At 37.7% G+C, this 14,608-nt stretch overlaps 1 protein-coding gene across 3 annotated transcripts in view; it reads right to left on the bottom strand.

Annotated features, from left to right (window-relative positions):
• NFKB1 (nuclear factor kappa B subunit 1) overlaps positions 1 to 14,608 on the bottom strand; it is a 123,324-nt gene that overhangs the window by 93,428 nt on the left and 15,288 nt on the right. For all 3 annotated transcript variants that reach the window (XR_008617761.1, XM_024126593.2, XM_024126594.3), the window contains exons 2-3: positions 7,262 to 7,307; positions 3,114 to 3,192 (exon numbers count right to left, since the gene is read on the bottom strand). Coding sequence is in view for 2 of the 3 variants with exons in the window: in XM_024126593.2 (XP_023982361.1) it covers positions 3,114 to 3,192; positions 7,262 to 7,300 (118 nt within the window). In the remaining variant the exon portion in view is untranslated. The remainder of the gene's footprint in view (positions 1 to 3,113; positions 3,193 to 7,261; positions 7,308 to 14,608) is intronic.

Below are 14,608 nucleotides of genomic sequence, written 5' to 3'. Positions count from 1 at the left end.
ATAAGGCTAGAAAACTGTAGGAAACTAAGGTATAATTATTTCCTGTTATTATTCAAGAAATTTACAAGGAGTCAGTCGAAAAATGACTGAATTTGAACTGAAACATACACAAGAAAAGAAAAAAGGGTAGGGACTGACCAATGTAGTATAATTTAGGTAAATTATCTTCTCTTGTCTGTATGAAATTAATTCCTGGATGTACTTAACTACTTTTAGAAAAGAAACTGTTAGAATTTTAAAATTCCAAAAAATGGCTAGAATTTAATTTCTGATAAGGAGATAAAACTGATTAGAAAAGGAAATATTTTCACACTGCTAATATAAAGCCTGTACAATAATATAATAAATCTATTCATTAACATTCCCTCTAGAAAGCTAAATGAACTTATGAAGAAGAGAAGTCTTTAAGAAAGCAACATTTGACAGCAAGGTCCTACTGTATATGTATAGCACAGGGAACTATATTCAATATCCTGTGATAAACCATAATGGAAAAGAATATAAAAAAATGTATACATATGTGTAACTGAATCACTTTGCTGTATAGCAGAAATTAACACAACACTGTAAATCGACAATACTTCAGTTAAAAAAAAGAAGGCAACATTTGGATGTCATGGAAAATACAGAGGAGTTGGAACACATTTACATCAAACTTCAAGTCTCTCACTTCTTATTAACTGTTGTAAAAATACTTGAAGTTTTGCTATTATTTTTGCTGTAGGATTTAATTTCCTTTAAATATGTGAAATTTTAAGGTTTGGGAATTTTATTAGTGAAATGGGGCCATTTTTTCTCTTTCAGGGAACACACTCAAACATTAAATCAACTAGAAAATTAGAATTGATATGCATGTATTTGTTTTAATGCCAGTTTTCCTTGGCCGCATTTCTATGCCATGAACTGACATCCTACAGCATAATGTTATAGACCTAGCAGTCGTGCCATATCCCATAGAGTTTTCCACAAGTAGCAAAACTACTAATGGTTTTAGATTTCAAGAAATATAAAACAGTCTACATGAAAATTACAAATTAATACTGGTTTATATTACCTCTCTATTCCTTTAAAATGTGAATAAAACATCCATACATCTTGGTTTATAAAAAACTGAACTATGCCACTGCAATGCAGAGGGAAAATATGTGACAATAAAAATGATGAGGTAATAACTGGAAAATATGATTTTGAGGTATAATTATAAAAGTTCTTCTAATGTTATGGGCTAAATAATTCCTACAACATGAAGCTCTGACTACAGAATATTTACTGAGATAGTTCTTTTGATAACCTTATTTCTATCTCCATAAACTTGACGAAATAAAAACATTAAGAACGCATTTGCATCAGGATATTGTTTGGCATCTACAAGGCATTAAATGGAAACGTATATGCTTCCTGAGGGCAGAACCTTTCATGTTTCCAATAAAGTATCAGTACCAAGAAAAAGACTTCGATCCTCAGAATAAGAAGTTCACAGGAAACACAGAAGCTACCAAGACATTTACTTGTTCACAGGAAGCTGACCTAGAGCTTACACTGGACAGCACTTGAGGAGATCTCAGGTACAGCAGCCTCTACAAAATACGTTTTGTGGGGTAAAGAGAGAAAGGGCTCAGCAGCACACTTAGTGAAGCTAATGAAGGTGAAGGTACAGCAGATTCATTTTTTTCCCTTCCCATGAACTTCTAGAAATAATAGATATAAAAATGCAGAAAAACATCTGATCTAAAAAATGAAAAGTTCCAGCGTAACAACACTAATTTTAAATGACGATGATACAAATTGGATAAAGTCTCCCACTGAGGACAAGCAAAGCCATGGTAACTAGAATAGCTGATGCCCACTTCAGTGATTACAGAACTCTCTGTTACATACAACTTCCAAAATTGACTCACATCGCTTGTGAGCATCTGCTGAGTCCCCCGGTGATGTGAGGAGCACATAAAAAGAGCTAACACAACAAGCTTACGTAAAAATCAATAAAGAAAAACAGAGACTGAGTTGACTTTTTGTAATCGCCCATAGGAGATTAAACAATTTGTTGATGGGGATAATTAATAGTCATATTAGGAGGAAGGATGATTCTCATGAGTTTATCCAACTGGTCAGAACATAAAGCAAAAAGCTTTTTAAAAAGATGATTTTTCTACTGAGATGACTTTTATGATTTTTGTACAATTTATGTTCCCAGTGTCTGGTATACTGGCTGGCACACAATAGGTACTCAAAAGTGTTTTCGGAATAGATCTGAGGAGTTGAGACTGCCTCATGTTTGCCTGGGACAAAGGAAACAGAAGTTATAAAGACACCAGAGATAACAAGATTGGGTGAAAGGAAAAATCCTACATGAAGCAAAGAAATTCCTTTTGAGCTGTGCTAGCAGATATCAGCAACAATTGTCAGTCATACAATGGGTAACTGGGGTCACACATGTTTGTGCAAACATAGTCCAAAGAAGTATACTGAAAGATTGTTTTTTTTTTTTATAAATTTATTTATATAATTTTTACTTTTGGCTGCGTTGGGTCTTCGTTGCTACTCGCGGGCCTTCTCTAGTTGCAGCGAGTGAGGGCTGCCCTTTGCTGCGGTGCAAGGGCTTCTCATTTCGGTGGCTTCTCTTGTTGTGGAGCACGGGCTCTAGGCGCGTGGGCTTCAGTAGTTGTGGCACACGGGCTCAGTAGTTGTGGCTCACGGGCTCCAGAATGCAGGCTCAGTAGTGTGGCGCACAGGCTTAGGTGCTCCGCGGCATGGGGGATCTTCCCGGACCAGGGCTCGAACCCATGTCCCCTGCACTGGCAGGCAGATTCTTAACCACTGCGCCACCAGGGAAGTCTCAAAAGTTTGGTTTTTAAAACATAAATCACCATTTCCTTTCCAGGTACCTCACTGACTTTCTAAAAGAATGTACAGAAAATCCTGAATTTAAAAAAAGCAAGGGCTTCCCTGGTGGCACAGTGGTTGAGAGTCCGCCTGCCGATGCAGGGGACACGGGTTCATGCCCCGGTCCGGGAAGATCCCACATGCTGCGGAGCGGCTGGGCCCGTGAGCCATGAAAAAAAAAAAAAGCAAAAGCAAAATGACAGCGCAACAGAGATGAGGAATTTTCTTACCTGTTGGCAGTGGCATCTCTGGTTGAAATAATTCTGGATTATTAAATATTGTATGATTCAAAGGATCCAAATGAAACATCTATAAAAAGGAAAAAAATATTTGTCATTATTTTTCCAACATTGTATTAAAAATTTGAACTTGAAACACCTAAGACTTAACTATAGGAACAAAAACTAAAGCCAAAAACAAAAACCTGATAACACTTCAAATTAGAATTTAAAAAATACACTCAGGAGACATAGCTAAGTTCTCATATATATAGAACTTTACAGGGGGCTATGTGACAAAGGGATTTCAGAAGAATGACCCAGCTGTAAAGTCCACAGAGGTAAGGACATGGTGTAGCTTGCTTACTGGTATATCTGCAGGACCCAGTGTACATTTATCAGAATGGATGCTTAAATATTTGTTGAATTTACGATTTAAAGCTTATACTCTCTTAGAAATGTAAGCATGAGACGATAATCCTAGAAATCTGTATTTCTTTTCCTAGAAATCTGTATTTCTTTTATGATGATAAATAAACTCCTCCTCTAGCCATCCAACTTCAAGGCCTGAAAGAATTAGGCAGCAGCCCTAGAACCACTTACAGAAAAACTGAAAATACAACTTAGTCCAAAGAGCAAACAACTGAGCACTGGGCTCCCTCGCTTTTTTTTTTCCACCTTTATTTACCTAGCACGACACAAAATACTTGGAATTTAGTGGGTGTGGCAGGCTGAATAAAGGCTCCTCCACGGACATCCACATCCCAGTCCCCAGAACCTGTGACTGCTATCTCATATAGCAAAAGGGATTTCGTACATGTTACTAGGGTAAGAATATAGAGATGGGGAGATTATCCTGAATTATCCAGGTGGGCCCTATGGGAGGGACGCAGGAGATCAAAGTGAACTGTAGGAGATGCAACAATGGAAGCAGGAAGCTGGAATGATGGAAGGGGTCGCAAGCCAAGAAATGCAAACAGCCTCTAGAAGTTCAAAAAGGTAAGGAAGGCTTTCGGAAGGAATGCAGCCCTACCAACGCCTTGATTATAGATTTCTGGCCTCCAGACTGTAAGAGAATAAATTTGTATTTTTTAAGCTACTAAACTTGTGGTAATTTGTTACAGTAGCACCAGAAAACTAATACAGTGGGTAAACAATATATTTTGATTGAATTATAATCGAACAGTAAGTTACTAATAATTACTTATCCCAAGAGAAACATTTTCTTCCCACTTAGTTCACTCAGGATTTAAAATTCATATTTCTGAGTTTGGTATTTATTTCAACCTAAATAAGTCATCTGTGAAATGTCTGTGGACAGCACAGAAACCAAACGTTTCATTTTTTTTATGATACACTAGTTAGTAAATATGCTGGAGCTGACATTTTTTTAAAAAACACAAATATTTTACTTCTTTTCTTTACTAGCATATTATTGGACATTCTTGGGTACCTAAGAATCTGTATGCCTAGTTAAATCAAGACTAAGAAATGCAGTGTTTAAATAAAGAAGGCTTCAGATCCAGTTGTGAGGTATGCAAATTTTCAACTGAGGAACAATAAATGTACTCCACTTCAGTGCTTCAGAGTGAAGTTCATCTACACTATTCACCATTTGCTAAGAAGGAAATAAAGGAATGAAAAAACATGTTATTATAAAAATGGGCCCCACCTTACAGAGAGAATTCATCAGTCTCAGAGCAGAAAAGATGACCTATCAGAAAAAAAATCTTTCCTACGGTCCTGCAGGTGGCTAAAACGAGTGGTCAGAGGGCCAACACTCTGATCTTAGGAGAGACACATGCCCCACTTCAGACAAGAGGGAAGCTGTGTTGTGTGCTGCAGCTTGCACTGTGCATTAGGTCAGTGGTGGGGAGTAAATTGCAGAATACATTAAAACACTGAGGACATGCACATTTCAGGAAATATATACCATTAATCTTGAGACAAGGAAACAAATAAACTTCAAGGACCTCTCCCTTCAAAAATGGAAATATCAGAACATGCCCAACCTCTGTTGCTGATGATCACAAAAATGCCCACATAAGAAAAGCTTTCAAAATGAATGTTTTCAGCAGGTTTTGCTCTTGTGTGGCATAAAGGACCATCTCTTGCTGATAGGATTTCCTGCGTATAGACAGGAAAGCATGGTTTAAAACTAAGCTGACCAACCCTAATGCTGGTTAGAGTTTGCCTTTAATCGTTAGATAGCATATTAAAAGCGAAAGGTAAAACACAGGTTTTTTATAATATGAGTAGCCAAATGTTTTTCATGCTATAATCAAAGAAAATGCTCTTAGATTTATCCTATATCATCATCTGTACAATAAAATTCAAAAGAAGTATCTTAATGTGGAAAGCAATGCATACTCATTCTTTCTAAACCAATCAGAACATTATCAAGAGTAATGAATGCTATATAAGTCTATTTTATTTAGAGAAGTAATACTAAATCCCTTTAAAAGTACTGGGTTGGCCAAAAAGTTGGCTTGGGTTTTCCGTAAGATGTTACCAAAAACCCGAACGAACTTTTTGGCCAACCCAATATTTCACTTTTGGTTTCTGATTCTTTGTATGCATAAATTTGGGAAATACATTTTTTAGGTGGCTAACGTTTAAGTGTGAAATGATTACAAAATGTGGACCCGGGTGTCCTGGTACCTAGTGTTCCCTCTCTTTGTCTAACCTAGCAAATTACATCTTTCAAATCTCAGCTTACATAGACTTCTTTTGGAAAGTCTGCAGAACCCCACTCTCCTTCGCAGGCAGCACGGAGTGATCCTCCTCAACATGTCTGTCCCACAGTGTGCAGACCTACTACTACAGCATGTATCACTACATGGAAACTATTCATGTCTCTGTCCCTATTAGAATGGCAGCTGCCTGAAATGTGTCACATTTTTGTACCCCTCCTTAGCCAATGTTCTGGTACATAGTAATGCCTCAATGAACAGCTCATGAATGAATAAATATCAGTATTTTAAATACCCTTAATATTTAATTACCCTAGAGTCTGAAAATTGCTTGCAAATGGTTCATTAAATATATATACATTATATAAATAAATCTCTTTCTCTCTCTATATATAAATATACATATATATGTATAGGGCAAAATATTAACAACCAACAAAGATTTGTTGGACTATCCAATATTTCTACAGGCTTGAAATTGAAAATTTTCAAGTACAAAGTTAGGAGGAAAAAAAAAAAAAAGGACACTGGTATCCCTTTATAATTGCAAATATAATTATAATGAACAGTTTTATATTCCCAAAGCACATTCATTGCCCATTAAGTCTTTTAAAGATCCCTGTGAGTGAAGAGGGGAGGGGGGTGCTAAGTAATTCCTCAGGTTTTAAGAGCAGCTAGCACTTGGTTAAGATCTTTGAATTCTAAGTCCTTTTTACTACACCAATCTGCCTCATTAGATATGAGTTTTCAATAAATATTTTGTCTTCTCCCCCAAAATGATATGTTCAAGTCCTAACTCCTAATACCTCTGAATGTGACTTTACTTAAAAATAGGGTCTTTGCAGATGTAATCAAGTTAAGATGAGGTCATACTGAAGAATGGGCCCTCAATCCAATGCCTGGTACTTTTACAAGAGAACAGAGGAGGTTTGGATACAGAAACACAGAGGAGACAAAGGGAAGAAGGCCAATGTTCTGGAGTGACGCAGCTACAAGCCAAGCAGCTACAAGCCAAGGAATGCCAAGGACTGCCAGTAACCACCAGAAGCCAGGGGAGAACCACAGAAGAGGTTCTCCTTCAGATCTTCCAGAAGTAACTAACCCTGTCATCATCTTGATTTTGGACTTCTAGGCTCCAGAATTGAGAGAGAATAGATCTCTGTTGTTTTAAGCTACCCAGTTTGTTGTAATTTGTTACAGCAGCCCTAAGAAACTAATACAGTAGTTATCATTTGACCTGAAGCATATATAACTTTTATGCAACAATATGTGTGACAGCAGGGTTTAAGTTACTCGTTTCACATGACATGTCCTCTCAGACCTTACATAGAGGGACAGGAAAAACAATTTAAAAGAAATTTTTACCACTTTTAGAGTGTTCCTGATAGTTACTATTGTTGCCTCTGTATATTTTAAAATATGAATACATTTACAAAAAATTATTAGTGAGGTTATCAAAATACTTACTTGCTCATGCCCTCCCAAATATGGGTCGTCTTCTGCCATTCTGGAGCTGTACATCAAAAGAATACAAAACTGAACTGTAAAACTGGAAGGAACCTTAAAAATTCCGCAATGCAGGAGTAAACTGTATTATTCCAGGAAGACCAAATGTAACCCTTTTTCAAAGACCTTAAGAGGAGGATATGGTGTAGTTCCTCTTTGGAATCTAAATCTAACAGTAGAACTATTGCGTAATCAAGGAATTACCACTTACATATAACCCACAACACTTATGTCAACCTCACAGTAGTGTCCTGGAGTTTGGTACAACTAGTCTTCATCCTCTGTATAAAAATCATGCCACTAGATTCCTTACAGGCCGTTTCTTTTTGTCACCATCTAGACTTCAAAGATTCACTTAGCTCTTTGTATAGGTTATTTTCCAACCCTTCATGAATTCTGTGATAGTCCTAGAACTATCTCCCCACATTCTACATGCCACTTGAGTTGAGAAGCTCAGAGGGGGTCATTTTGCTGTGAGAGGGCCTGATCAGTGCTTTGCATAGCACACGGTAGGACGGCTGCAGTGTGCCGTGCTCTGTCCCCTAGAGCACTCCGCTGCTGCAGGCCACTTCCTCTGTCAGAGTGGTCCAGAAACACTGTAACATTAAACATGCAAGCAAAAGGCACAAAAATAAGAGCCCTTATTATCCAGGCTACAGTCTCAGATTTACTCAACCCCAGCCAGATATTAAAACATCACAGGCCCTAGCAATCTTCTGTTACCCAGAGGCCTTGACAAACATTAAGAGCCACATGACCAGATAAAAACAGTATCTAAAATCACATATCATTTTGGATTTACTTAAGAAATATCCTTATCATTATTTTAAATATGTATAGGACAATTTTAGTTAAATTTACTTAGATCAAAGTTTAGACATATTGCCCGAAAAATTAGAAGATTAAAAAAAAAACAGAGCTGAAACATTTGAAGCCAATTTTTCTCTTTCTTTTCTTCTCATGAAGTCTATAAAGCATTCAACAGCACTTGAGACTGGGCCTATCCCAAAGTGTTAGCTGTCCACCAAAATCTGTTCTCCCCTCTTCCACAGTAATAGAGTTGTAGCTGGAAACACACTCAGCCAGAGTATACCCCACCCACACTCCTGTGCAGTTAGGGATGGTCATTTGAAGAAACGCTTGCCAGTGGAATGTCAGAACTATTTATTGTGTGCCATTTCCAGGTCTGGGCTTAAGGCCCTTAACATCCTTCCTCCGTGTTTTTGTTTCTTCTCTGTCCCACTGGATTAAAACCAAGGCATGGAGAAGACCTGGCACTTACATGATGATGAACGGCAGCTAAGACTGATGGTGATGTGAGAAAGAAATCAGAGACTGTGTTCTTTAACCGGGTGTACTGTTGGGTCTCTTTGTTAGAACAGTTTAGCCCTCACTCTAATGAATATATCATTTAACATTCCGAAGTCCTCCAAAGAGGATTCCAGTTCCCAATGAAATCCTCTCCTGCTAGTGCCCTCTGTGACTGGGGAGGAGGGAAAGAGCATGGAGGGTTCCTAGTGGAATGCAGAGTAGTGCTGAATTTCAACAAAAGGGAAAAGAGCGGCTCTGAGTTCTACAGAACAAGAATGCAGATTTGCAAGAAAATATTTGTCTAAAACAAGAAACTAGTGATTGAAGATTTACAAACAGCTGTAGTTAAGACAAACAGCTTAAAAAAAAAAGGAAAACAGACCTTTTAGTGAAGAAGAATTAAATCATTAGAAATTCAAGAGTTCTTCCACTGCTGGGTGTGTGACTTTGGATATATACCTAACCCACTGTGGCCTCTGTTTCCTCATCTGCAAATGAGAGACTCTGATAGGGGATGGACCTTTGAAAGGAATAGAATTTTGTTGTGCTCGGAATATGTTAGTTAGCTAACAAATACCTATTCAAAGAACAAATCACCTAAATCATAACTCTTTCTGTAAACTTGGATTTTTATACAGACTTAAGTATATATCCATATTAAAGAATCATTAGCATAATTTTCACTTATATAAAGGATACCAGTAAATAGTGTTACACTGAAATACAGTGTTAACACCAGTTACAACATTCCATGTGAAAAATTCTTATTCTTAGAACAACACAGAAGCCCAAGCTTCCAAGAAAAATATTAAGACCATTTTTTTTTTTTGCCTTTAATGTGGGTTGATCATTTGAATCCTCTCAATCTTAGCCCACAGTCTAAAGGCAAAGGGAGAATGCTGACTTGTTAAACTGAAAGAACCTGTTCAGAACCTCTATTACACTGATTTTATGTATATATTTAAACCTGTGGATGGTTTCCTGACCTTTGATTTAATGTAAGGTGGCCCTGACCCTAATTTTAAAGACTCAACTAAATCTACTTTATTAGAACTGATGCAGGGTTATCATGATCACCACTGTACAGCAAATCTCAATGAAGATCTCTAAATCATAAGCACAGGACAAAACACCAAATTAAATACAGTCCTCCCTCCAATATCCTCCCCATGATTTATGCACGAATGAGTGCCAAAAGATCATAGTTTAAAAAGCCTAACAGCAGCCCAAGAGATACTGGGTGACAGTTAAAATATGAACTTTTACTGCTTTTGTAAGACAGAGACTTCACTGTGAAGAGCTGAGGTAACAGTACGTTAAGAGTGATGTCAATGTTAATTCATGATTTAAAAATAAAATGTCAAACGAAACCAAGAATTATTTGGAAAGGATGAATCACAGGAATATTTGCATTAATTCTAAGAGCAGGTTTTATTTCAAAATTTTGAAATACCAACTACGCCTTTGAAACTGAAGGATTAGGAAAGACAAGGGAAAGCCTCTATTGCCCCCTTGCTCCCCCCAGCCCTTCCCCTCACTCTCCCTTTACACACAGTTCTGTGCTTCTGAGGAAGGACCTTGAAACAGAAAGGGAGACACTGGGTTGACTGGTGAGAAGATGGGCCTAAGCTCTGCATCTCTCTCCCACAACAGTGAGGCTTCCAGAAAAATTTTCACACCATGGAAAGGGAAATAGAAAATACAGCTAGCTAGCAATAACTAAAATATCTCCCTGAGTGAATTGTTTGTATTTCTCACATGAAAGGCATAATGTTGTAACTGGCTAAGTTCTGAATATATGATGAGTTCTGCGTGAAACGCCTAATGGATTATTTTCCATAGGTCTGTGACAATTCCACCACTGACACCAAAGGCCAGCATAAGTAGTTCTTAGTGAGGGCAGCAAAACCAAGGCCACAGGGTTGGACAATTAAGGGTAGAATTGGTGGCACTCCCCTCCTTGTAACTGGGGAAATTTTCTAGGATCAGATATATTCACACTTTTTGACTAGGGCCCACTGTAAGAAAATATATTCTATTAGATTTCATTTATAAAAACAACAACCATTAAAATCCATTAAAATGATTTCATGAGCCACTAATGGGTCACGATCTGCAGCTTGAAAAACAGAATTTTAGGTGCCATCTAGAGGATAGAGTTGGGAATCAGAGAGATAAAGTGTCTCCATTTTCAAGTTTATTTTCAGCCACAACAGACATCACTTAGGTGTAATTTTAGTACCTCATCTTGGATAAAATTACAAGAAAAAGAGTGACTTTTTACCATCTCTCTGTTGGATAATAAATTAATAAAGAGAAAGAATATACTGGAGTTTCTTTCCACAGAGGAATTTTTTGGAGGAAACATTCTGTAAGGCTTATGCACTACATATGTGAAACATTATATGTGTACTACATATAATATGAAACATTCAAATAAAGAGTGTCTATTGACTCTGCAATTTCACTTCCAGGAATCTGTACTAAAGAATTACATGAGCAAGTGTGCAAACAGATAAGTACACGAATATTCACTGCAGCAAAAAACTGCAAACAGTCTAAAAGTCCTTTGATAGGAGATTGTTTAATTATAATTATGCTACATTCATACAGTTATATGTTATGTAACTGCTAAAAATAATAATTCACATCCATATATAGTTCACATGGGGACTTTTACTCCCTAAGTTATAAATTCCTATGTTTTAATTTTCTAACTTAATTATGTAATTGGAAATATATTTTTTAATAGAAAAAAAGAGAAAATCAAACCCTGTCCTGAATTTAAAGTTTAACTCTGACATCTTTAACGATTAATGATATACAGTGAAGAAAACATAAAGTATGAATGAATCAAAAACTTCTAAGTGGGCTTCCCTGGTGGCACAGTGGCTGAGAGTCCGCCTGCCGATGCAGGGGACGTGGGTTCGTGCCCCGGTCCGGGAAGATCCCACATGCCGTGGAACGGCTGGGCCCGTGAGCCACGGCCGCTGAGCCTGCACGTCCGGAGCCTGTGCTCCGCAACGGGAGAGGCCACAACAGTGAGAGGCCTGCGTACCGCAAAAAAAAAAAAAAACCAAAAAACCAAAACATCTAAGCACTACTGGAATCCTCTTCGTAATAAATAGAAAAAATTTAACGTTAAAGTGGCTATTTATTTACATCTTTCTGATGATATATTGACTTAGTGATGATGAAAGAAAAGTTAATGGTGAGTTTAGTTACTTTTCGCAGAATAGCTGATTTTTTAAAGTTTTTGAAAAAGAATGAATATGTGTCCTACCATGTTTAGATTTGTATAAACTCATTTTCTATGTTTTTCCACTCCTCCATCCATTTTCAGCTCCCTATTTTTTGAGTTGGGTACAATATGACCAATTAACATGTAGAATAGCTACCTAATAAGTACAAATGCATTGTGCTTGGAGCTGGTATAAGATAAGGTCCCTGTTTACAATGGAATACCAATCTAACAACATTCAACTATTACGGCATGCAAAGCTTACTAGCACAGTTAGTGATACATAGCAAATGTTAGCCGCTTTATTAGGTAGCACAGTAAACATTATGTTTATAATAAATTACGGGAATAATAGGCAGTAAAAGTTTAGGCACTCTGAGAAGAATCAAGCATTTTTATTTCTTTCCCATCCTACACATTTACTGATACACTGCCACATTCCCTCCCCATCCTAATCCTTATCACTGCTGAATAAAATGTTTGCATTTTGCCTCCAGGGACATTTGGCAATGTCTGGAGACATTTTCATCTGTCACAACTGGCAGGTGGTCCTACTGGCATCTAGTGCGTAGAGATCAGAAATGCTGCTAAACATCCTATAATGCACAGGATGGCCCCTCACAATAAAGAAATATCCGACCCCAAATATCAATAGTGCCAAGGATGAGAAACCTAGATGCATGCCATCGTGTCATGATAGTATGCTGGTTCACATGGAGAAAGAACTAAACTTCACTGACTACCTCCCATGAGTAAGGAATTAGAGATAGCGCTTCACATATTTCCGTTAATTCTCACAATAAGCCTGAGAACACTGAGGTTTAGAGAGAAGAAACCATTCGCTCAAGTTGATAAGAGTAATGCTGGCTACTCTGACCCCACGGACTACGATTCGAATATCACTTGCCTAAGAGGCAGAACTGATTTTCCTTCTGAACTCACAACTTTCATACAGCATCTTTGCTCTAGGTCTCCTGAATGTTCAGGCTGGAGGTAGTCTACCCATAGCATAGCCTGAAAAGCAGAACAGCACTGTGACAATACACAAAACTTAAGGGAGCTCTTCCTGAGACAATCAAATGTGAAGTTAAAAATACAAAACAACGTTAATGCAAGTGGTAGTTGCTTTCTGTTTTGTTTTGTTTTAAATGTCTCCATTGATCAAGTTCAAAGGATAGAAAGAGAATAAAGAGATTCTCTCTGAAAGCTGCCCATAGAAAACACCACACTCACTAAGGGTATGATAAAAGTACGTAGTACATATTTAAAATTAAGGTATATTGAAATGCTCCTTGAATGCTTTCATTAATTTAGTCATTCATTAAAAAAATATTGAAACTACTATGTGTCAGTTACCAAAGATACCGAAGTACACAAGAGTGAAGCAGTACCTGTACTCACAGAGCTAACTAACAGTTGTGGTAGACGGAAAGCAATGGCCAAAAATTCTTTGCAACTCCACCTGACAAGAGGAAAGATCTATTTCTCCATCCCTTGAATCTCGGCAGGGCTGTAACTTACTCTGACCAACAGAGTGAGATAGAAGGGTGAGTTTTAAATGCAGACTTCAAGAGGCCTTGCAATGACCAACCATTCTGTTCTCTCGGAACACAGCTGCCATGTGAATAAGCCTGGGTCAGCCCACTGGAGGATGAGAGGCCACATGGGAACAGTGAGGGGAAGTCCTAGCTGAGGGTCCCCTGGACCACACAGCACCAGCTGAGCAGCCAAAAGACTTCAGAGATCCCCAGAGCCAGGCGAGACCAGATGACCTAGATAGCCTTCCAAACTGGGAGAAATAACAAACGTTTGTTTCTTAGTTAGCTTTGTGGTGATTTTTTATGTAGCAAAAGCTAACTAATGCAACAGTTTAGTAAGTAGGAAGACAGGCAAAAACAATGCAACACGGTAAGTGTCATGGGAAATGGCAGGTATGTGGGGCATGGGTTAGATATCTTGGTGATTCAATAATTACACTTTCTTTGTTAGGGTCGTATTTAGAACACCCTTTGTACTCATTTTTACTTTAATGGCCTATTCAATTTCCAGCTGAACAAAAGAAACAAGGACAAGAGGCAAAACCACCATGGTATAAACAGAAATAAAATTAGTACTGTTAAAACCTTCAAAATATAAATATTAATAAATTGCTGCTAGCTTTAAGCAGTGATACCATTATAAAACAATAATGTTTTTAATCCTTTCAACTCCCTACTATCTAACACCAAATTCATCATTCCTATGGCAGTGGGTCCCGCCCCATTCCTGACTTTCCAGGTTTTGCCAATATATCATTCTCTCATGTACTCAGAGCCAAAAATTCAGTCAACTTTTTCTCCTTTTCCCTCTGCTTATTTCACACCCATCCAAGTCAATAATCAATTTCTGCTGATTTTTTCTTTGTATTATTTCTTGTATCTGCCCCTCCTTTGCACTTTCCTTTCACTGTTACACCCTAGTTAAACATTCACTGCCTTACCTCTGAATAACAATAATAGCCTCCATACTGTTCTCCTTTACTGTGGTGTTTCTTCTTCCTTAAGCCTCTTTCACATTATTGCCACATTACTTACAAGACAAAGTCGAAAGCCCTCAGCCATTCACCATATTATACTATAAGCATCACCTTAATAGGCTCTTAATGCTTAATAGGTGATGCTTATCATATAATACGCTGAGAGGTTGAGGGCTTTCCACTATGTCCTAATACTACATCCTAACCAAAACCTTCTACAACAGGCAGACTGATCATTCAA

Source organism: Physeter macrocephalus, chromosome 7 (assembly GCF_002837175.3).
Source record: "Physeter macrocephalus isolate SW-GA chromosome 7, ASM283717v5, whole genome shotgun sequence".
In the NCBI taxonomy this organism is placed as follows: Eukaryota; Metazoa; Chordata; class Mammalia; order Artiodactyla; family Physeteridae; genus Physeter; species Physeter macrocephalus.
This window is presented reverse-complemented; position numbering and strand designations above follow the sequence as displayed.